The sequence below is a fragment of the Crocodylus siamensis genome, chromosome 4 (genome assembly GCF_052110815.1).
Source record: "Crocodylus siamensis isolate JL-2025a chromosome 4, ASM5211081v1, whole genome shotgun sequence".
NCBI classification, from domain to species: domain Eukaryota; kingdom Metazoa; phylum Chordata; order Crocodylia; family Crocodylidae; genus Crocodylus; species Crocodylus siamensis.
Genome location: NC_143398.1, coordinates 44,280,690 through 44,304,477, shown reverse-complemented (window position 1 = coordinate 44,304,477; position 23,788 = coordinate 44,280,690). Strand labels below are relative to the sequence as shown.

Genomic DNA, 23,788 nt, shown 5'->3' with positions numbered 1-23,788 from the left:
GATAAAACTTGGTCTTTGGGAGCAAGCAGTTTTAGGATGGATTTGATTAAACCTGATATTTCTTCCATTAGGGTTCCATGGTTAGAAATGATAGGTCTGCCAGGGTTCCCTTGTTTGTGGATTTTAGGGAGTGGGTAAAAAGTCCCTGGACTGGGTAGTGGAAGGATCGGGATCTGAAGTTTTTCTTGTAGTTCAAATGGAAATGATGTGATGGTGGTTTTGAGTTTTGAGGTGAAAAGGGGAGTTGATCTTTCTCAAGTTTTTTATAGGAGATAGTGTCAGAAAGTTGTCTGTTGGCTTCTTTTATGTAGTCTTCACAGTTAGGGATGACTATATCCCCTCCTTTATCTGCTGGTTTTATTACTATTTTTCAAGCTACTCAGTTGGTCTAATAAAAGATATCACATCTACGCAAAGAACCTTGCAAGCATACAAGTATTCATTCAATTTCTCCTGGGGAAACATGCCCCCTATGGGGAAAACATCAACCTGGAAGATATCCCTTCTGGGAGGAACCTCCCTTCAAAGAATGAATGTGTACATGTTTTCTTCCTGGACTGGTTCAGGAGGGGTGGGGAGCAGCAGCAGGAGCTGCTCCTCACCTCTTTCCCACCACTATTACTTGGGTGGTGGGAGCAGCAGTAGCAAGGCCAGGAACTGGTCTTTGAGAAGCTCTCCCTGATATTTGTTCCCAGCCCTGCTAACTTCCCCTTGCTGCTCCTGCCACTGAACTGTGCAGCAGGGGTGGCAGTTTCAAAGCCGGGAATTGCGCTTGAGGAAGCTCTCCCTGAGCCTGCTTCCCCCTATCCCCAGCTTCACATTGCTGCATCTGCCACCTGCAGCAAGGTTGGCAAGGGGAAGCTGGCCAGGCTTGGAACTGGGACCAAGGAAGCTCTCCTGAGGCACCAGGGTAATGTTTTCCATACTTGTCCAGAACAGAGACTGCCTCACTTGCTCCACTTCCCTCTGTGACTGGTCTGACAGGGGTTAAGGGAGAGGATTTTCACTCATTCAGCTTTTAACATCTATAGTTTTTTTGCCTTTGAATTCCTTATTAAGTCAAACAGGATGCAGATTACATTGCAGTGTATATTCTGGTCACTTAGGGAATTATATGTATATAACCTAATTATATCACATAAATGTGCACAGTAAAAAGGTTAAAGTTGTATTATATTTGTGTGACAAAAACCCATTTAACTTTATGGTTTATAAGCTTTTATTAAGATGTATGAGACCTTACATAAAGGATAACGCCATCATTATTCTACAAGGTACCATTTAAAAATATGTCATGGGAAAAAGGTTCAAAAAGGTGACTGTGTTTTTCAATTAGCAGTACATAGAAATCTGACCTAAAAAGCATTAACAAAAAAGTCATATATTTTGTTTATAATTTGAAAATACTCTTCAGAGTTTAGTCCCGCAATAAAATACTAGTGAGCCATGTGTAAATTAAAAACAGGAAACATGAAAAGGCAGTATTTACTGAAGTACTTAAAAATTCAGCTGTTAAAACAGGAATTACAGGAATTCTAGCTAGAATTTTCTTTAAAATGTTTTGGGTTAAGTAGTGTTTTGGACTTAAAGGTGTTTAAATTTCCTACATGTGGTTAATTTATAATGATAGGTCTGGCTAAGAAGCGAATTCCACTATGCTTACACAATTTATAGAAGTATGTAAGTTATAATGGGTTTTTTTCACACCAAACTTTCCCAACAAAAGACATTGAAACACATCCATCTTTACACAGCCATTGCACTAGATCAACTGAAAATATAGTTTTATTCATGCATGGTCCTGTACTCTTCAAGTGGACAGAACTTGCACTAACCTGAGCACTGCCAACATGCAGTGAGCCTAACTAAAGTAAATGAGATGCAGCTTATCCTGAAAACCTGAATTATCATTTTATTTGTGAATACCATATAGCTAAGCATATGATCTTCCAGAGTCCCTCTGCCAAGATTTTCTATTAAACATTAGAAGTCAGACATAGATCTATGGTAGAGTGGTGCAAATGAAGTAAATGTTGCTATAACTATTAAGCATTTAATGAATACTGATTAATTAAAAATCCTGGCTAACTGATGTTTGTGAGTATTTCCTGGGTAGGCCATATTCTCCTCTTCAGTGGCCTCTTGGGTTTCCAAACCTGTTGTGAAAAGGATACATTCTTACAGTCTGAGGGTCCCAGTGTACAGCCCAGTAAACATTATAGTGGCCAAGTGTGAAGAATTGGGATTGATTAAAAAAAAAAAAACACTTTAAAGCCCTCACTGTGTGTTGGCCTTAATTTTAATGTGTTTCGATGAGAGTGTGGCATTTCTGAAAGATGACTGGTGGCAACCCTTAAAGAAGACAGCAAGCAGGTGTCAACATTTCCACGCCATGGCTGGTGGGCCTAGGGCACAGATTTTGTATCCTGCTTGACTAAATCCCATATTTTACAAAACCCATTTCCAAAATGTTTTGCTTTCATTGTGAAATAGGTGGAATAAAATGAAATTACATAAAGAAATGGCATGATCCTGTTAGCTCCTCTGCAGAAGAAAAGATCTTGTGATCAAAGCCTGGTATGGCAATCTGAATTTACTTTGGGGCTTCACAATAACCTCTGTCTCTAAGTCAAGTCTTCTTTAGCCCTACAAAGAAGGCCCTGCCTGGCTTCTGCCTCTGTGCATATGTCAGGTTTTATGATACTCACAGTAGATAGAAGCACCATATTTATATAGAACAAAAGTTGCATGGTATTAGTCTAAAGCCATTAGGCTCATGATTCACCATATAGTTAATTGGGCTGACCCCCAGCAGAGTCAACAGAATTTCAAGCCATTGTGACCGTACAACTCAGCACTGCTTAGTATGTGGGTCTATTTCAGTGTCCCTCACAAATGATTCAAGTGCTAATTAGCCCCCAGTCATGACAGGTACCAGGTTACTGTTTTCATGAGTCCTGGGATCCTCCAAAATGTTATATGCAGATGAGGCATGGGGCAACCTGGCCTGGCTTCATGCTCATGGAAGGCATGGCCACACTAATCATATGCAACAGGTTCTACAGAGTTCCAGAGCAAGTATGGGCTACAGAATGAAAGCCCAGCAACTGTGTCCAACCCTGGTGTTATGATGTTACAACTATGTCCAACCTTGGCATTATGAACATTACCATGACAGCCCAGCAACTATGTCCAACCTTGGCATTATGTATATTGCTGTTCTCTAATTCTGCAGCCCATGCTGCAAAGTGAAGACTTCAGAATTCAAATTCAGATATACTATGAAGGGATGTGGAGAGGAGATATCATTTTTAAAGCTCTAGAACTCTCCAGGATTTAACAGAGTAACCTATTTCTTTTTCACAAAAGGGAAAAAAAAATCACACTTTAAAAAAGAACCAGATGTGTTTCAGTCCCTGGTGCCTTGTAGTGGTTGAGATACCGCACTTAGACAAATCTTAGCTAAAATGATGCAAGCCATAATTTTAGCCATAATGAAAAATTATGCATCTTCATACCATGCTTATTTGGTTTAGCCATTCTTTCACTCTGATCTTTCAGTGAGGCATCTTCTGTGATTTCAAATCCGTGGTAGGTAGAAAATGGCAAAACATAGTTATGTAGAGAAAATAAACTATCAGAACCTTAGTCTCAACAGAATTAAAAATGAAATACTACTCCTGCCAAGTACAAGTACTAGTTTAGGGTTCAGGGGCTTGCTTCTGTCAAGAATAACAAAAAATTGTCAGTGCCTATAGGGGCTATACAGCCTAATGAGCAAATAAGTCTTTTCACTGGTAGACTACCACCTGTGATAAGAAACCTGGTGCATTTCTCTGGAAATGCTATGGTGTAGTGACTTTTCCTTCTTGTTAATATCACTCTGAAATTTTCTTTTAAATTAGATGTACAAGTACTATTTACTATTGTGATGGACTTGTGAGAGATGGAAACTAAGAAAAAATGAATAAAGACAGATTGGAAAGAGATTACAGTATTTCAAAAAATAAAAGAATTGTAGAGTTTATATTTTAAGTACTATATTTGGCTTTCTTAAAATAATTTAAAATAAGAATGGAACATCTGCCTGATTATAAATATCTGCAGATGTGTGTTTCAGTCCATGATTTATCTTAACCACGGATCTCTGCATGTGTGAGTTCTGGACTGTGGAATAAAGAGATACTGTCAAGATACAAGATATCACAATACACTATAAAAATGGGGAGCTGCTTGTAGACAAAGCAGATGCCTTTTGTAGTATGATGCCATGACAAACAGAACACTTGACAAGGACCATATTGTGTAGTGCAATCCTTAGAAGCCCTGGAAACTGGGAAGCAAAAGGAGGCTGTAGGGAAGCAAAAGCTGGTTTAATGTAGGCTTCTCTGTAACCCAGAATTGTTGGAGTACACAGTGCTCCAGTCTTGAACATGCCTATTTCTGGTCCCATGTCAGTGCCTGGCGCTGAGAGAGGGGGAGCTCAGAGTCACAACCATTGCCCTAAGCTGCTTCTAGACCAGAGGAATTTTCCATGGGTTACAGAGCAACGGTTGGAACTAGAATCTGACTTAAAGAATAGTACTCTGATGGCCAGCTAGAAAATAGGGTGGAGGCTGCAAGTGAGATCAGTGCAGGACACTTCCATCATATGAAAGCTGTGACAAATTCTGTAATTACTGTAACAAAGAATGTCTCAGGTTAGAGCTACCTCATGTTGTCTGATTGTTCATTGCAGTTACATGCATTGAAAACCCCAGAAAAAACCTCTGTCACAACACCCCCTAATCTTGAGCTAAACTTTTGCTTTCTGAAATTAGTGCAAACCTAGGGTATCTTACCAAATGTGAGTAATCTTTAAAGCTACTACATTGTATTGATGCAGCTGATCTGCTTCATACTAGCTGTGTCACTGTGGGATTCCAGGAATTTCCAGTAGCTTTTCTGATCAACTAAACTTAACAAAGTAGCTCTTTACAGCTAATAGAGCTACTTAATTTCTCTACTGCTTGTTTCTTTGAAAATTCTACTATGATCAAAGGTGAGGGCAAAACAAAAGTCTGTAGGGTAGCAAAAATATAGAGTGTAAAAGCCAACTGTGAAATAACTAATTCTAGCAATACACTGCAAGAAATGGTAGGAGGTTTAGTAGCAATACACTTAAGTAATGTAAACACATGGAGAAGAAGTAAGGATAAAATATTGTATGTGGATAAACCATTCTATTTACCCACAGTTATTATGTCTGTAATGCTGTTCTAATATTCCTTTTTCCCTTTGGCCAAATGACATACATTTTGAGAGAAATTTGTTATGGTAGGATTAGGAGGTGGGAGGAATGGTGGTCCATAAAAGAATTTCTGAAGCAGTGGTCTACAGGCTCAAAAAAAGGATATAAGCCATTTATTTACCTGTAGTTGTTTAATAACATTATATTTTTACAGTGCCTGATATCCAGCATGAGTGAGTTTTTGTGTTCTTTTTCTTTGTAGATCCTTTTCATTGGTGATTCAACTAATAGAGGAATTATGTATTATCTGATACAAAGAGTGAATGAGACCCTTCAGGAATGGCAAAAGACGCATGATGTTAAAATTTATCATAATATAAATGAAGGGAAAACATTTATTAGCTACTCCTACTATCCCCGGTTTTGGCTCAGTGTAAAACAGAGACCAACGTTTGAAAAAGCACTAGAACAACTGCTCCAAAGGTACAGTGTCTGTTGTTGGTTGTTTGTATTCTCATTCCATCCACAAATGTGTTTAACAGATTTTCACAATTAAAATCAGTAAATAATTAAACATAAGATATGTAGGCCACATTGTGTGGTTGAAAAGGAGTCGAAACTGACATCAGGCCCCTGATCAGGATGCCAGATATGGTTCATTGAAATGTAATGCAATGCTGTTAAAATATTTGCCATCTGTTTTAAGGCAACATGTGTTGTTTTTTCTTCCTGGGTTTCAGATCACATCCCCTTGAGAACACAGACCAGACTGTGTTAGTCGTAGGTGGTGTTCAGTGGCTTAATTCCAATCATCTGCAAATTATCCAAAAGGTGTTGAAGAGGTAAAGTTTAGTGCTATGTGTGTTGATATTATTCCCCATAAAATCTTGATATGATAAAAGTGTGTCAAATGTACATATTTAATTTGTTTTTACATATTAGTGTGACTTATAAAAGAAATAATTTTGTAATGTCCCTCTAGATCTGTAAATGACATGTCCATGCCTTACTCTACTTGCTAAACAGGGAAAATCTATCAAATATCCTGGTAGTTATCAAATCTGTAGGAATGGGCTTTCATCTACCAGTGGATGGAATACATTCATTATCACAGGTAAGGCACAGATAGTTTTGACTGCAGTCACTAGATTAAAGGCACACCTGATTGGATAATGCCAGCTTTTAGCTTGCGCTCATTTTTTGACTGAAGAATAATAGAACGTTTCTTCCATTGCAAAGAACTCAGAAACACCACAAAAGGTCAAAAATGTTTTCTGACATTATAGATTCCTGTTTGAAATGTCTGGGTTTATCTTCTGAAGCACGTGTGTATATTTGTAGACCAACCAGTGCTAATTGCATGGCATCATGCTACACCCTTAAAAGGATTTCAAGGCATCCCAGGGTACTGAGGCATCCTGGTTAAGAATCACTTATCTAAACAATGATTTTGCTGCCTGTTTACAAAACATTCCCCTTTGCTAAGCAAGATTTAATAAGTCAAAGATAAATATGCATACTTTTTAATATAGTTTGCTGATAATGGCTTTAAAGCAATTATCCCTTATTTCACAGATTGCAATGTACTGCTCCAGGCTCTCTGCTAAATTTACTATTTCAGCTAAAAGCACATACTCCCTTATGCCAAGTACCAAGTTGTGAAGGTGGATGAGTGATAGACAGATCACTCCTTTCATTTGGATAGCTGAACCTTTCTAAGCTCTTTGCAGCTGACTGGGTCAGATTCATCAATACACTCTAGCCATTTTTCAGTTTTGTCTATAAATTGAGTCTAACAAGCTAATTAAGCCAGAACATTGCAAAGCAGCTGGAATGTATTGGTGATTCTGGACCATGATTTATGTTTATAGCACATTATAGTTATTTTAAGGGTGCAGGCAGAAGTGAACATTTCCACTTGATCTAGCCACAGAAAGCAGTTTATAGCCATGGCCAAACACAAGTGCACAGTGGCAGACAGCTTAAAAAATGGCTGATCAGGTGAAAAATCTGACCCCTCATTGAATGAGGGATCAGATGAAGATATTTCAAGACAGAGCCTGTTCTGTAACTTCTGTCTTTGCTGGCTGCCAGCCTCAAACTGTTTTCAGAATGGGAGGGAGGAAAGGGAATGGAAGGAGTTCAGCCTGTGGGTTTTTGAGCCTCTGCTGAAGGGTGGGGAGGTGTTTTGGAGGCCCCTCCCCAAGGTGAGGAGGACTCCAATACACCCACCCCACCCTTCAGTGTTAGCTGGGGAACCCTTAGAACCCCTCTGTTCCCTTTCCCCTCTCCCATTCTGAAACAGGCAGGCAGGGAGAGAGGAGGGGCCATTGCTAGGGGAAGCCAGCTGCAGGCTCCCACCCAGCAGCTAGATTCCCCTCCCCTGTGGAACCAGCAGTGAACTTCTGTTTGTTCTAGGAGACCATTGTAACTCAGAACGCTTCCTGCAAAGTGTTCTCAGTTACAATGGGGAACTGCACTTCTGTCTGCACCATGTCAAAGACTTCAGGAATAACAGATGGGCACATGTTAATGTGTTTTGTCCTGCAGAGGTCTGTCCTGCATGTAGTGCGATTCATTGTTTTCATTTCAGTGACTGAATATATAGTATATTTATAACACTTGCAGAAGACACCAAATTGGGAAGGGCTGCAAGTAGTTTGGGGGATGGGACTGAACTAGGAATAATCTTAATAAATTGTAGAAGTGATTTGGAAGCAATAAAATGAAATCCAATAAAGTTCTAAGTACTACACTTGGAAAAGGAAAAATTTGTGTAGATATGCAAAATCTGTGTCCATTTCTGGACATTGCACTTCAAGAGGGATGTGGATAACCTTGAGAGGGTCCAGAGGAGGGCTACTCGTATGGTTAAGGACCTGCAGGTAAGATCCTCCGAGGAGAGATTGAGGGACCTGAATCTCTTCAGCCTCCGCAAAAGGAGCCTGAGAGGGGATCTTGTGGCCATCTACAAATTCATTTGGGGGGGGAGGGTCAGGCAGCAAGGAATAGGGGATACTCTGTTTACCAGGGCACCCCTTGGGGTTACTAGGAACAAGAACAATGGCCATAAACTGATGGAGAACAGATTTAGATTAAATGTTAGGAAAAATTTCTCCTCAGTGAGGGTTGCCAAAATTTGGAATGGGCTTCCAAAGGAGGTGGTACTCTCCCCTACCTTGGAGGTCTTTAAGAGGAGACTAGACAAGCACCTAGCTGTGGTCATCTGGCCCCAGCACTCTTTCCTGCCCAAGGCAGGGGGTCGGAATCTATGATCTACTAAGGTCCCTTTTGACCCTGAAAATCTATGAAACCTGTGAAAATAACTGACTAGCCAGCAGAACTGCATAAAAGTATCTTGGGGGGGTTATAGTGAATTTCAAACTGATTATGAGTCAACAATCTGAGGTTGCTGCAAAATCCACATATGCTATTTTGGAATGTATTAAAAGTAGTGTTAGGTGTAAAAGATGGTAATTATTCCGTCTTGTCAACACTGGTGAAACTTCAGTTGGAGTGTGGTGTCCAGTTTTCGATACCCCTGAAGAAAGGTGTGGACATTTTGGAGCGAATCCCCAGAGGAAGCAACACAAATAAGACGTTAATAAAAGCATGAGCCATGAGAAAAGTTTGAAAAAATAGGTGTGTTTAGTTTAGGAAAGAGTAGGCTAAGTAAAAGGGAGTTAATGATAGTCTTTCAGTATGTAAAAGGTTGTTATAAAAGAAATGTTTTCAGTTGTTGCTGTGTCTCTAACCAGTAGACTACTGGGAAAAAAGGAGATGGGTCTTCTTTTTCTTTGAGTAAATATTCCCTGATCATGTTATTTGATTCCTCAGATGAAGGCATGGTAATGTACAGTCAGGTTCTTCAGGAGTAGGAGGTACATACCTCTCTAACTAGCATTTCCGGTTAGCTGCCTGCAGAAATTGCTTGATCAGTAATGAGCAGACATAGAATCATAGAAGTCGGGTTGGAAGGGACCTTGTAGATCTTCAAGTCTAATCCCCTGCCTGGGCAGGAGAAAAACTCGGCTCAAATGACTCTAGCCAGGTAGGCATCAAGCCTCTTCTTAAAGACCCCCAGGGTAGGAGCCAGCACCACGTCCCTTGGAAGTTGGTTCCAGATCCTAGCCGCCCTGACTGTCAAGTAGTTCTTATGGATGTCTAATCTAAACCTCCTCTCCAACAACTTGTGGCTGTTATTCCTTGTTATACCAGGGGGCTCTAGGGGAAACAAGGTCTCTCCCAAACCCTTCTGGTCCCCCCTAGTGAATTTACAGACGGTCACCAGGTCCCCCCTCAGCCTTCTCTTGTGAAGGCTGAACAGGTTCCAGTCCCACAGTCTGTCATTGTAGGGTCTGCCCTGTTGTCCCCGGATCATGTGGGTGGCCCTCCTCTGGACCCTCTCTATGTTGTCCACATCCCTCCTGAAGTGGGGTGCACAGAACTGGACACAGTACTCCAGCTGTGGCCTGACCAGCGTTGCATAGAGGAGGAGGATCACCTCCTTGGCCCTACTTGAGATGCACCTGTGGATGCACGACAAGGTCCGGTTAGCCCTGCCAACTGTGACCTCACATTGTTGGCCCATGTTCATCTTGGAGTCCATAATTAATCCAAGATCCCTTTCTGCCTCTGTGCTCTCAAGAAGGGAGTTTCCCATTCTATAAGCGTGTTGCTGGTTACTACTGCTCAAGTATAGCACCCTGCACTTGTCAGTATTGAAATGCATCCTGTTTTTGTTAGCCCACCCCTGTAACCTATCCAGGTCTTGCTGCAGTCTTTCCCTCCCTACTAGCGTGCTCACCTCACCCCAAATTTTGGTATCATCAGCAAATTTAAACAGGATGATTTTCACCCCATCGTCCAAATCGCTGATAAAGAGATTGAACAGCACAGGCCCAAGGACCGAGCCCTGGGGGGCTCCGCTGCCCACTGCTCCCCAGGTTGAATATGACCCATCCACCACCACCCTCTGAGTGCGACCCTTCAGCCAATCTGCAGTCCATCTGACTGTGTAGGCATCAATGCCACAGTTGCCTAGTTTTTTAATGAGGATGGGGTGGGAGATGGTGTCAAAGGCCTTGCTGAAGTCCAGAAAGACTATGTCCACGGCGACACCTGAATCCAATGCTTTTGCGATCTGAACATAAAAGGCAATCAGGTTGGTCTGACATGACCTGCCCCTAATGAAACTGTGCTGGTTGCCCTTAAGCATCATCCCTGAAGCCGGCCCATCGCAGATGTGCTCCTTGATAATCTTCTCAAAGAGTTTCCCTAGGACTGAGGTAAGACTGACGGACCTATAGTTGCCCGGGTCCTCCCTCCTTCCTTTTTTAAAAATGGGGACCACGCTGGCTATCTTCCAATCATCTGGCACCTGGCCCGAGCACCACGAGTGCTTGTAAAGCCGTGCCAAGGGCCCTGCAATAACCCCTGCTAGCTCCCTTAACACCCTGAGGTGGAGAGCATCTGGACCTGCTGGTTTGAACACGTCCAGCACTTCCAGAAGCTCTCCAACATAAGACTAACTATGGCGAGAATGAGCCTGGGTAGAGTGGAATGGGTCTGATTTGTCCAGTGATTTTCTTTTGTACAGACACAAACTAAGTCCAATTTTAGTTGTTGGTGTACTTCAATAAACATGCTGAAAAATTGCTTCAGAATCTAAGAAAATGTTAGAATAATAGCTATTTTTAGTAGTGAAATTCCTACAATTCATCTCAGGAAAAAAGGTATAATTTCCTCAGTGTTTTTCCTTTGGGTTACAGACTGAAGTACAAAATTTATGGAATGAAAATATGGTTATACTGGACACTGCAAAAAGATATGGCTATGAAGTGGTTGACACTTTCATCCTTACAATGGGACGATATAAAGAATTTCTGCAAGGAAAGTGTGGATGTCATTTCCATGAGGTAACTTTATTTTATATGCCATTCTCAATTTAAAAGGGGTTTGACTGTCAAAATCCTTAATAAAATGTACACAATATAGAATGCACTACTGAATCAAACTTGAATGTTATGTCTCACTATTTGGAGGGAAACAAAAGCTGGGTAATGGTAAAAGGTAAAAGAGTAATACTCAAAGGATTATAGATCCTAACCAGGTAAAATGAGTGCCTCATCTAAAAAATTTACCTCTGTTAGAAATGGATTCCGTGATGCATTGCATAGTTTCCAGGTCCTTATGCTTTTCTTACTTGCACTGAATATTTTTATTTTTTTCTGGAGCTATTGAATTTGATGTAAGTACTCTGACCATACTCATCAACATACATTTTTTTTTAATCTAACTTTATCCCTAGCTGCGTTGTTGACTTCATCCTGAAGTGGATTTTTTCAATGGACTTTCTTTGAATTATAGGCAAAGTTCTGATAGAAATACTCTATCTGGCTTCCTACTGAGCTGCTGGCGGCCCTAGGCTTTGGGAAAGCCTAGTGATGTAGTTTGTCCCAAGGTTAGGGACCCCAAAGCTTTCCGGCCCCCTTCTATAGAACCAGAAACCTGTAAGACCTTGGAGACCCACTCTAGCTGGGGTGTCAGGGTCCAGGTGTCTTTCCGTATGACAGAGCCCCTAGAGCCCCCGAGGAGTCCAGCTTGAGCCAAGGATCTTAGGACCTGTAGATCTACAGAGGGATCTAGCTGTAGAGCTCTGGGAACCGTAGGATACCAGGGTCCTGGGATCCCTGCCATGCAGCCAGGAGCCCAAAGCTCTGAGGGGTACATGCCATGCATCTGGGAACCTAGAAGTTCTCAGTCAGACATAATAGTACAACTACACAGATTGCCACAGGATCTCTGGGTTCCCTGCCACAGAGCTGGGAGCCAGGGTCCCTCTTACCAGGGCACTCAGAAGATCTGGGTCCTGAAAACCAAGGAGCACTCAGTACTTCTAGGGATGGGCTCTAAGGGCCTGTGACTTTGGAGCAGCCCTGCCATAGGGATGTATTTGGAACCAGGGCGTTCTGAGTCCACGGCTCTGAGACAGCTCTGCCAAGTGACCGAATGGCCACCCTCCACTTTGGACTGCCTCAGCCTCGGTCAGATCTTCCAGTTCTGACAATACTGATGTAATGCTCATCGATTGCTGGAAAGCTACTGAATGGTGAGGGATTTTACCACATTGTGGTGATGTTTCTAGAACAGGTTTCTTTCCCCAGAGTTTCCATTTTGCAGGATATTTAGGCATTAACTTCCCCGTGAGCTGAAAATTCAGAAAATCTACCACCTGTACCTTGGTCTATGGCTCATGTTTTCATTTGTTGATCAGGAGCCATAAGTAGGTTTTGTTTATAACTTTTGTGTGGTAGATGCATATTGGAAAAGTGGTTGTATTGGCAATGTGTTGCGAGTCATTCTTTCACATTTCTGTACATAGCTTTGTTTCTGGCCCTCGGTTTTGGGTTGTTTTTTTTCCTGCTGTATGTATAGCGGAAGGCATTATCTGCTCAGTTGGACTAAATGAAATAGGAATATTATAAAACCTCTGATGGGGGCAGTTAAGGACTCAGTTCCTTCAGATTTTTTTCAGAGTCCTAGAATCGTCTCACAATATCACGGTCATAAGAGCCAGTGAATTAAATCCAAAAAGAACCAGCAAACAGTCTATTGCAAGTAAGCCCAAAATCACCTGGCAGCTGCCAAACCAATGTCCAGAGAAAGCAGGAAATTTGAAAAACAAGATATTTAAAATTGTTCTGGTTTCCCTTAGGGTGTGTTTTTGAGTTGGTAACTGTGTCCTTTTACAGTGAGGAATCAGAGAGAGATCAGTTATGCTTTTGCACTTTTTGTACAATAAATATATCAAAAAGAAAGCCTTCACTGATTTCAGCATTGCTTGGTATTAAATCACAAGTTTTTCTTTTGTGACAATCACTGAAAGGTACGTCTTTTACCTCAAAGTTGACAGTGAAAATTCTGATTACATTTTATTGCCTCAATTCACTGCCAGGTTTATAGCTCAAAAAAGCTTTCTGAAACATTTACAGACAGAATAATCTTTAGACCAACAGAAGGTGAAATTTCTTATGAGGATACATGCCACCTCAACCTTATAGACGGGGTAGGGTTGTTGCCTAGCAAAACATTTTAGGTGACCAAGTTTTAGTCTACTGACAAGGGAAATTAACCTTCCAGGTTAAAAACTTGAACTGTCAAAAAGTGTCAGGTGTGTACAGATTACTTTCATAGTGCATGCCTTAAAATAAGGTTACAGATGCAAGTCCTTGATAATAACGTACAGAAATAAAGTATGGGCAGAAATGGAGAGATGAAAAGTCAAAGCTGCAGGAAAATTGGCTTGCTAATGTAACAGAAGATGTGATTTGCAAACCACAAGTCCATTAACATCTGAGGCTTCACATGTGTCTAAGCAAATGATAACCAGACTCTTGAGGTGTTTAGGGACTTTGCATCAGATATAAACCAACAGCTGAAGAAAAACTGAGGGGTTTCATTACTGACCAGAATAGCGGTATAAATGCTCTTGATTTAAGAGGCAGGGACCCACAAGCTATTTCCTTTGGATAACAACCTAGATAAGTTTTCCTATTAGAGCTATTATTATTTTGTGGTTAAAAAAATGGAAAAAGAAAGAAGGGGAGTATGCCAACACTTGACTGAAATGTTAGCTGTTTTTTCTGACAAAATCCATAGGAATGTGTTTACAGTCAAAAAAAAGCACCAAATAATGGGGACTGCCAAATGTGTTCTGGATGCCTGGAGAGGAATAAATGCCACCTGCTTGTTTAACAACGTACCACCTATTTTCATGCGATTCACCTGCATTCGAGCCAGCCCCCCTCCCTAGAAGCCCCCTCTCTAGAAACACGTGCATGCAAGCCTCTCATTGAAGTTGCTTGAAACGCATGCTGTTATAAAGGCACGATGCGATCTTAAGAGCTAAATGAAAGTCATGATTTTTCTGTGTGTCATCTTTTTTTCCAAAAAGTTCTGTAAAAAGTAAATCCAGAAATAAGATTTTCCTTCATCATACGCCCACTTCACAGACTAAAAAATCCTGTTCTGTGGCTAATCAAACCTAAGAATATGTTAAGCAAGCAAACAGCAATTCAGTGTCACAACAGTTGAAAACAAACAAGCAAAGATTCGAGAGTGTCCTTATGGCGCCTTCCTACTATCCCCCCTTACATTTTACTTAGTGATTCTGACCACTTCCTGCTAGCCAATAAGTTCCATTTAATCCTCCCAGGTGCAGCATCATGCAAATGATGCCATTTAAAAACAAAATAAAAATTTTATTTTTCTGCTTAAGTTCCACTGACACAGATGTATCCTCAGAAGCACAACAGATTTTATGACCATTGTGCTTCTGAAGGAGACAGATGCGGGTGATTAATTAGTTTGGGCTGTGATCCTGTCCTGATATCACTGGTTCTCTTTCTAGGTTCAGGGGCCCATGGTAGCAAAACACCATATAATTTCAGGGCTCTCATTCTGGAGGATTCAGTGAGCACTGCAGTCACCTGTTACTAGTAGTCTTCTGATCTAAATCAGAGGGACCACCAGCCAGGCATTTTTGGGATCTTTGTCCTAGAGTCCAGCTGTGGCATGGCTCTAGGGCAGGCAGGTTAGGAGCGGTCTCAGAATCAGACAGAGACTCAGAATTACAGTTTGCTTTTTGATTCCAGAGACACATACCCTGCACCAGTCCTAGACCACTGGTGGAGTGCAGCAGTGCTGATAAGTATGTTGGGGGCTGAATCCAAGGCAGTGGTGACAAGTAGTTTAGGGGCTGAAGCCAAGCCTCCATGCATTTCCCCAACCCTTCCTGCCCATGTGATATAAAATCACAGCTGGGTCACCTAGTACATCCCCCTGCACAACTGCAGAATTTACTGTTTGTAAGCCAACTCAAACAAATGCATGTGAAGCCACTTTTTAAACCCCCCCAATGGAAGATATTTCCAAACTTTCCTGAGTGGCTTGTTTCATTACCCTACTGTTTATACAGTTTTAAAGGGTTTTTTTCCTCCCAGGGTTTTAATCTAAATCAGTTTAAACTACTGCCTTCTCCTACCATCTGTGATAAAGGAGAACAATTGTTCTCCCTTTTCTTTACAGCAGACTCAAATATTTGAAAAATGTGAACGCATCCCCCATTTAAACTTCTTTTCTCCAGACTAACTCCTTCATCAGCATTTCTGCTCATTTCTAATCCTCTCCAGTTTCTCTAATCTGTGGGGGGCTATCAAGGAATTCCATAGAGTTTCTCCCTCACTTTCCACATGTGGGATGGGTAGCTGGCCTCGTACAGCAAGAGGACCTTCTGACCCCTTACTCCCCCATGCATCTGTGTGATACAGGCCATTATCTGGCCCTTAATCAGCCAGAACTCAGATTGGTTGTTCAATGGGGCTACAGCATGTACTGGCTATTCCTCCAGGCTTTTACCATGTTTCTTTTTGATGCCTCTTACTATTATTTTCATTGGGAGATAGAATCTCACATTGAGCTTCCATTGAAATGACCATCAGAGCCCAGATATGGCCAGGACTGAGTGTCCCCAGCTGAAGTCTTGTGTAAGTTTGGTGTCTTTGGCTCTGGGTGTTTTTATTTTAAAAACTGTTACTGATGATAAGAGGTCTCTGTGTTTGGAAGAGGAATAGCTTTGCATATGAGGAACAGGTTAATATAGGATTCACTGTCCACAAGGAAATTATCTGTGTCACTGAGAAAAGTCCAAGGAGATTCCCAAATGGGTCTATATCATTAGTTTTAGAAGTTTTAGCTGTGGCTGAAAAGGGAGCTGGAATGGCTGAAAAGAGGAATCCCTTTATGTGACCAGTTGCATCCCCAAGTTAGAGGCCTCAAAGACCATGTCTACACATGCTTTTACACATGCCTAAACTTAATGTGCATTTTCTTAATGTGCATCAAGGTGATTTAGGCATGTATCTACATGTGCACATGCTAAGGTGCATTAACAGTGTGTGGACCAACTTGGAACTAAAGTCAGTTGACATACACAGCATTAATACACTTTAGCATGTCTACAAGTGTATTAAGGTGCTTTAGTTCTTCGCACCTAATTTGATACCTGCTGTTGCTTCCCACTACTTCCTCCACAGTCACAGAATCCAAAGTCTTCATGTTGACAGCTCTGTCTTAGCCACACGTTCACTTCCAGGATACAGTGGTCTCTGCCTAGATCTTTGCTTTCCACAGAAAGAATTAATGAGAACACCAGTTGAGCACCAGTTGTGCTCTAAGCCCCTTAATCCTCCTGCCACGAGTCCCATAGTCACCTCTCCAATCTACTTAGTGTCATTCCTGGGAGTAGCATTGTTGCCTACATGGAGAAGCAAGGAAGGGGTAGCAGTCCAAAGGATGGATGAGCTTTGACAGAGCTTGTGACATTCTGAATCCGGGCTCCAGGCTTGCAGCACACCTCCGAAGCCCCCCAATCTGGACAACAATTTTGTGCCTCTGTCTTCAGAAGGGAGTCACCAACCACCACTACTCTTCTTTTCCTTGGTGCAATGGTTGTGGAGCCCTTGTCCTTGGGGCTTTGCACTTCCTGCTCTCTAGTCTGCTGCCTATTTTGCCTTATGCCTACAGATATCCTCTCCTCCGCCTTTTCCTCAGCAATTCCACTACAGAGTGCTTGAAAGTGGTTGCTGACTTCAGTCTACTGTTCTTCAGTTCTGGGGGCCCTCCTTCTTTGAGTAGTCACATGCTGCCACTTCTCCTTATTGCTTGTTGGACTCTCCAGTACTGACCTCTTGAAAACTCTTTCCAAATAATCTTTCTGGTCCTGGCTGCAATGCACCATGGATACTCATGCTTCCGAGAGCTTGTCGTTAACACCGCAACAATGGTCCTGGCACCAAGGGGCCTGAGCATGCAGTGTACATGCACTGCCCACCTGTATCTGCTTTAAACCACTGGCAAACCAGTTTGCTAGTGAAACTCACATTTGCTGACTTGCTCCAAACTTGGAAGTTTGCCAGTGAAGTTACTTCAGACTTACTCCCAGTACTTGCTCTCAGGCCCACCAAAGACCAGCATGTCTCCAAGTTTCGAGTGTTGGCCACAAGTGCATGTGGGCAGGCCATGTAGGGGTAGAGATGAGTACAAAATCTTGCTGTTCCCTGACATCTCCTTTCCTCACCAACCCACAGCTACTCCTAGTTTTGTTAGATACAAGGAAACCTATATAAATTCAGTTTTTAACTAATTTCTTTTTCTCAGCGTGCTTTGGAATAGAACAGATGGGCCAAGAACAAAAAAGGGCATTTACTGCATCCAGGTTTGAGTTCTTCCATAACATAATAGTAATGCCCTAATGTACACAGAAGAGAAACTGTCAGCCTTTGGATTTAGTATTTTAATCAGTGGCTAGCTGCAGGTTGAGTACTCAATTGTACTCAGCTGCATTCTGTGAAGATCGCTGTCTACAGGAATGCAGTTTCAGTGACTGGCTTGAGGTAGCAAAACTTTAAAACAGTTACTGGATCTAAGGCACTAATTTAGACAAATGAGCTTGTCCTAATTGCATAAAAACAAATACTTCTCTTGGATCTGCTCTATCAAATTAGTCTTAGAATGTATTAATTTTCTAAACAGACATTTCTTGCTCCTTTGCAAACATAGCCAATCCCTCTCACTCACTCTGGTCAGTCTTTAAACATTTCACCTGTGTTTTCCCACTTACATTTCACTTTGTATGAGTGCCTCTATATGTGTTATGATCTTATTTAAATGACACATTGTTTTAGATATCTGCTACTTTATTTTGAATGTCTCATCTTACAAAAAACCTACAGCCAAATTGAGGAACACTAGATCACAAGTTCAGCATTATTCTTAAAACAGATAAGCAGCCTAAGACTCCGTGCTGTCAAGTCAGGCAATCAAATAAAGGATGTTTTATATATAGAAACAAGCTGAATAGAATGAACTAGATGAGCTAGGATGCAACATGAACACTGTTTTCCCTAAGAACCTTTATTTATGTTTGTTTGTTTATTTTGCTATTTTATAAGTAAGTTTGAGTGGGTCCAGAGACTCAGTAGGTTAACTGTTTCATTTTGGGTTAGATGATTTTCCTGGAATCAAGCTGATTTTCTGTTTTTTTCCTACTACAAGAATCCTGCTTCAGGGTGACCATGGTGGTGTTTATTTCCACTTAGGCAGACAAGAGGGGAAGATATATGAAGTCAGGGAAAAAACAAGACCAGAGAGCATGTGGTTTAGTGAAAGGAACAGGGCTTTGGAGGGAGCAGAAACTATCTCACTGCTCTTTACCCAATTAATTAAATGCAAGATCCAAAAAAATAAAAATAAAAATAAACCAGTAGGACAGTGCCCATCTCAATGAACCACAGTCTTGGCCCCACAATACTTCCCCTCTGGGCTGTTCTATAGGCCCACTTCAAGAGCAGAGCTGGAGGATGCTTGGGAGATACCTAGTCCAGGAGTGGCCAACTGTAATACAAGTGGCACATGCAGACTTTGTGGGTGGTATGCAACAGATTGGTCAGGAAGCAGAAAGCAGAAGAAGGGGATCAGAATTGCATTTGCAGAGAGGGCAGGATTAATCTATAGCATGTAGGCCAGAAAACTTGGCCTCACTGGCCTAGTCCATGGCATGGCAGTTAAAGCATTTTGCTAGGAATTGTGACATGGAGGTTCAGATTGTCTCTTGATGATGGGAGTGAGATGTGGGTTAGAATATGGGACTCTCACTTGTTGGGCAAGTACCTTCACCAGTACGTTATTGGGCCTATCTGTTGGGTTGGGGTTTTTTTGGCTTTTTTTAAAACTTCAGATGCACACGTGCATACCTGGGTGATTGTGTTCTGTTGCAGGGAGGGAGTGAGAGAGAGAGAGAGAATGTAAAATCCACATGAGTGTCAATAATTGCACTTACGCAGCTACCTGAGTACTCCCTCAGCATGTAAAGGTGAAATAGGATTTGGCCTTAAATGTTTTAAAACATGGCACTTCTGAGGCTGTCACAGACTTTTGTACCCAGAGAGCTGGGTTCTGTTCCATTGACTATTAAGGGCTGGAGTGAAAAGCATCTTACTCATTATTTACTACTTAGCACCATAAGCTTTGCACTATATTAAATGGAACTAATTGTGGAGTATATTGCTTATCAAGGTAAGTGTATGAAAATCTAGCCCAGGAAGAACCAAAGTATGCTTATCTTATCAGTGGCAAACATGGATCTGATGAAATATTGGGTCGGGGCACATAGAAACATTTACAAATGTCACTCTTCTTTTGCAGGTGGTAAAATCTAAAACTTCTAAAGAAAATCCTCGTGTAACAATGAAATTGTCAATGCACTATGCCCTAGGGCAATATTTCAACAGTCAAAGCAAGCTGTCACAACTGCAAGACTATGCAATGAATTCTCAGTCACCGTATCATGTCAGAGGTCCAATAAATCAAGTTTATTCTGAAATCCTTTTCAGCAGGATATGTGCACATAAAAGGAAGGCTATGGGAACATAGCACCTTTCAGAAGGTTTAGGGCTTGGTAATTCCCACTTCTCCAAGTGACAGTCCAAGGACCATGCTGAATTTATTACATGCTTCTTAGATTGGCTGCATATGTACCAGCAGAACTGGAGACATTTGACACTTGTCCTAAATGTTATGCAATCAAGATGTGCGTCTGTAGACTTGTGGTTTTCAAATGGAAGATGGACAGATGTAAAGAGCGAAGGAAGTCACTTGAAGTATTATCCAATACTAGAACAGCTGTACGCCAAGCAACTGTGGATTATGCTGGTAACAAGAGACAAATACTTGAAGTATTTGAAAAGGACTGCCTGAACTCTTTGTCTTACCTGTCTATATATGTATTACATTATACTGTATATAGCAATGGGTTACATTCCATTTTAAATAGTTTTTATTGCATACCGAAGAGCTTACCTCATCAGCAATATAATAATATTTCTGTTTCTATTTCAGTATTTATATTGTGTGTTTTTCAGACACATATTACTATTTTATGTACAGTACCAGCTTTTGAACTGTAGTTTTTACAGCTAATTCACATATTTTTTCCATGTTTTCTCTTGAAAGGAAAAGAAAAAATAAACATTTCAAAACTAATACAGATATTAGGTTATCTTGAAACAAGATGGAATATACTATCCCAGTGGAACATGGATAGATGGTGAATATTTTAACATAGCCTAGTTTGTGGTCCCAGGTCAAGAAGGTTGCTTAAACATGTGTTTGTGTGCTTTCCTGAATCTGAACTTTAAGTCAGGAAGGTATTTTCCCTTTTTGTAAATCGCACTTGCTGTGAATTTATGTGAAATGCTTGCTATCTGAGGGTCTGGTATTACAGTGCTTATTCAGGAAAAACACCCACTCCAGGCATACAAGGACTGCAAGACCTGGCTTTAACATGACTATAAATATGTGACTTTAAACAAATACTTAAAAAAAGAAAGGGAAAAGGAAACCGCAAAACTAGTTCCTGATGTGTTTTGATACAACCATGTATGATTTAATAGGACATGATGTGGTTTCATGTGGAGAAGAAGTGCCAGGAAATGTAGGGAAACTTTTTAAAAATTAGATTCCACTTTCAGGGAGTCAGCATTCAGGGCTGCTTCCTCACACAGTGGTGTTGTGGAAGGGAACCAAGGGGCAGGAAGCATTAAAATGGGGACACATTGAGTCAGAAGGGAGCTCAGTGGTATGCTCCTCTCTGCCCAACTTAACAAATGTTTGTAGTCCTCCTGGCCCCCCACAGTACATAGGGAAAACATCTCCTTGGAAGAACAGGAGGGGCCAGTGGATTAGGATTGCTCATGGATCCTTGAATTCCATCCAGTTGGCAGCCTATATCCCCAACTGAGATGTGAATAGTCCTCTCACCAGAAGGTAGTGTTTTACATTGTATCTCTGAATTTCCTTTTAAGGTTTTTTCCTGCCAAGGTCCTTTATATTAAAGGGGGAAATTATAGGCCGGTTTCTGTCTCTAGTAGATTTCACAGTAAATTGACAGAAGTGATTATACTGTAATCCAAAAACAATATACTGAAAATATCAGTATTTGGTTATCTACTAAATTAATCCTGACAGATCCTGTTGTATATAGAGACCATACATGTGGATCTTACAGTGTCCATGACAGGTCTGTATAGAAACATAGCCTTAAAATTCATAAATTCATGAAACTGATCCCGCTCCATGGGCATCAGTTGAAGTTTTGCCAGAGACTTTAATAAAAGCAGGTTCAGGTCAAATGTCTTCTATAGTAAAATGACTGTATATGGGGTGTATCATAATTTCTGCTTCACATGTTCAGGGTCTTCAGTATGTATCATTTAAGTCCATATGCTGTTTCTGTTGTTTTTGCTGTACACAGTTAAGTTGTAAATTGGATTTTGGTGCATGTGTGTTTGTTGTTTTTTTAAAATCAAAGACTAAAAAGTTAAAGCATATGCTAAAAAGTGATGAAAAACCATGTGGCTAATTATAGTTTTGCTGTAGCTGATGCTGGCAAATGTGCAATTCATCACTCCAGTTTCACCACTAGATTATTTTTATGTATCATAGTCCCAAATGTCTTAATATTTTTTACATGTAGCAATTTGAAAGTGTGCTTTAAATACACACACACACACACACACACACACACACACACACAGAGTATGACATTGTTGGTACTATTTGCAAGTTGATCTTTGTTTAAAAAGTTACTTCAGATCAAGTATTTTCATTAGCAACATATGATTTGTATCTAAGTTATACAAAGACAATGCACAATAAAATACTAGGTATGGCGTTAAGTCTTTCCTTGTTTAACTTAAAAAATGTATCTAGCACAGAGTGGCACGTGAAAGAAAAGAGTTAGTGATGAATCATACAGAAGCACCACCATTTATTTACCTTAAATATTTGCATATTGAAGTAATAAAATATAATTATATTCTGCAGTGCCAGTGAAAGTGCATTTTTGGCATTATTTTTGCCAGAATTATTTCTCCTACTGTAATTGACACTATAAGAGATTCCTAATTCTGTTATTTTGCCATCACACCACAATTATTAACAAATAATGGACCCAATGCTGGGATATTCATTTAAGGTGAAATTCTGTTCCCGGCTATAGCTGTGGAAAATCCTAAAACAGTAGAGATGTAACAGGGGAAAGGGTAACTAGGCTGTGGAAAACTACTTAACAAGTCTGAATAGTATGGAGATTGTCTTCCTGTCCCATCTCTATAAAATAGCATTTGAAGCCTTAGAATTTTTGGTAGAAATATACCATGGGTTTAAGGCATGGGCAGTAGGTCCACAGCGAGATAGACTAGCCAACAAAAATAAACCCAGGAGGCATTAGAAACTGCGTTCATAGCCACTTTTGCTTTAACTATTGCTGCAGATGTAGACTAGTGCATTGGTGTCCCACAGTCAGAAGGGTTGGATGGCTGTCTTGCATATAACCCCACCGAGTAGCCTGTTCAGTTACATTATTCTGGTTTTAGCTAAAATGAACATCTTTAGAATTATGTGCTACAATAGGAAGCTATTTTACTATTTGTGCCCATTAGCATTGTTTTGAAGAGTCAACTTCTGCATCAGAGATGCTGTATATATGTGGATTTATACAGAGCTGGAATGGAGAGTTGATACTATTTTTATACCATGTATTAATTTTTTTAACTGCCAGCTTTTGAGATAATCTTTTTCACCCAGATAAATATAAGCCTGTTACAGTGGTTTTTTTTCCTCTGTCATATTGTTTTCTGTCATATTCAAATTACAACAAAATCTTTTACTCTCTGGGAGGCCTTGTGGGACCAGCAATTACCCTAAGGTTGAACTAACTGTTAAAAGTTATGTTCCTGCTACTATGCTGAGCCACAGAGAATGCTTTGAAGAAGCAGGTATGTATGATATTAAGTTGACTGTAATCCAGGGATCTTTCAGATGACTTTGTAGAGTAGGGCAATTTTTTTAGAGGTACAGTGAGTTGTCTGGCAGAGAATCAACTGTTAAACAAGCCCCTGTAGTTTCAAATAAAAAAATATAGTCTTACCTTTTTGTTTGCCCGTTAGGTTTCCATCTGGCTCATTTGGCCTCCCTGTTATGTTATATATACCTGCTGCTGGCCCACCACATCCTATAGCCTGGAGTTGACTTCCACTCAAGTACTGCCATGAGAAGCTCCTGTTTGCTTGGAAAACAAGAGTTGGGAATATGAGTTCTAAATATTGGGTCATTTCAGTCTTCAAAATAACAGCCTTGCCACCTTGCCATTTCTAGTAATGCCAATAGCAAAAGGCAGACTGAGTTTCACAGGAGCAGGCTCTTTATCTAGAACAGTGGCTTTCAACTTGTGATCCACACACCCCCGGGGGCCCACAGACTATGTCTTAGGGGTCCATGAAAGATGACAATGATGAATCAAAAGTACATGAATACCCACACTTGCAAATCAAAAGGTTGAAAACCATTGATCTAGAACACAGAGTTGTTTGGGTGAATTTAAAGCAGCAAGCAACCTAGTTTATTTAAGCTCTTGGGGCCAAATGCTGCTGCCAGTTT

The 23,788-nt window shown here is 40.8% G+C and overlaps 1 protein-coding gene across 3 annotated transcripts in view; it reads left to right on the top strand.

Annotated features, from left to right (window-relative positions):
• Positions 1–22,173, top strand: part of CPED1 (cadherin like and PC-esterase domain containing 1) — a 243,408-nt gene extending 221,235 nt beyond the window's left edge. For 2 of the 3 annotated variants that reach the window (XM_090042204.1, XM_090042203.1), the window contains 5 exons: positions 5,493–5,713; positions 5,971–6,072; positions 6,257–6,344; positions 11,002–11,148; positions 19,496–22,173. In XM_090042204.1, the coding sequence (XP_089898330.1) occupies positions 5,493–5,713; positions 5,971–6,072; positions 6,257–6,344; positions 11,002–11,148; positions 19,496–19,723 (786 nt within the window). In that variant the 3' untranslated portion in view covers positions 19,724–22,173. The remainder of the gene's footprint in view (positions 1–5,492; positions 5,714–5,970; positions 6,073–6,256; positions 6,345–11,001; positions 11,149–19,495) is intronic. The other variant, XM_090042205.1, reaches the window with a different exon arrangement.
• Positions 22,174–23,788: the final 1,615 nt, after the last annotated feature.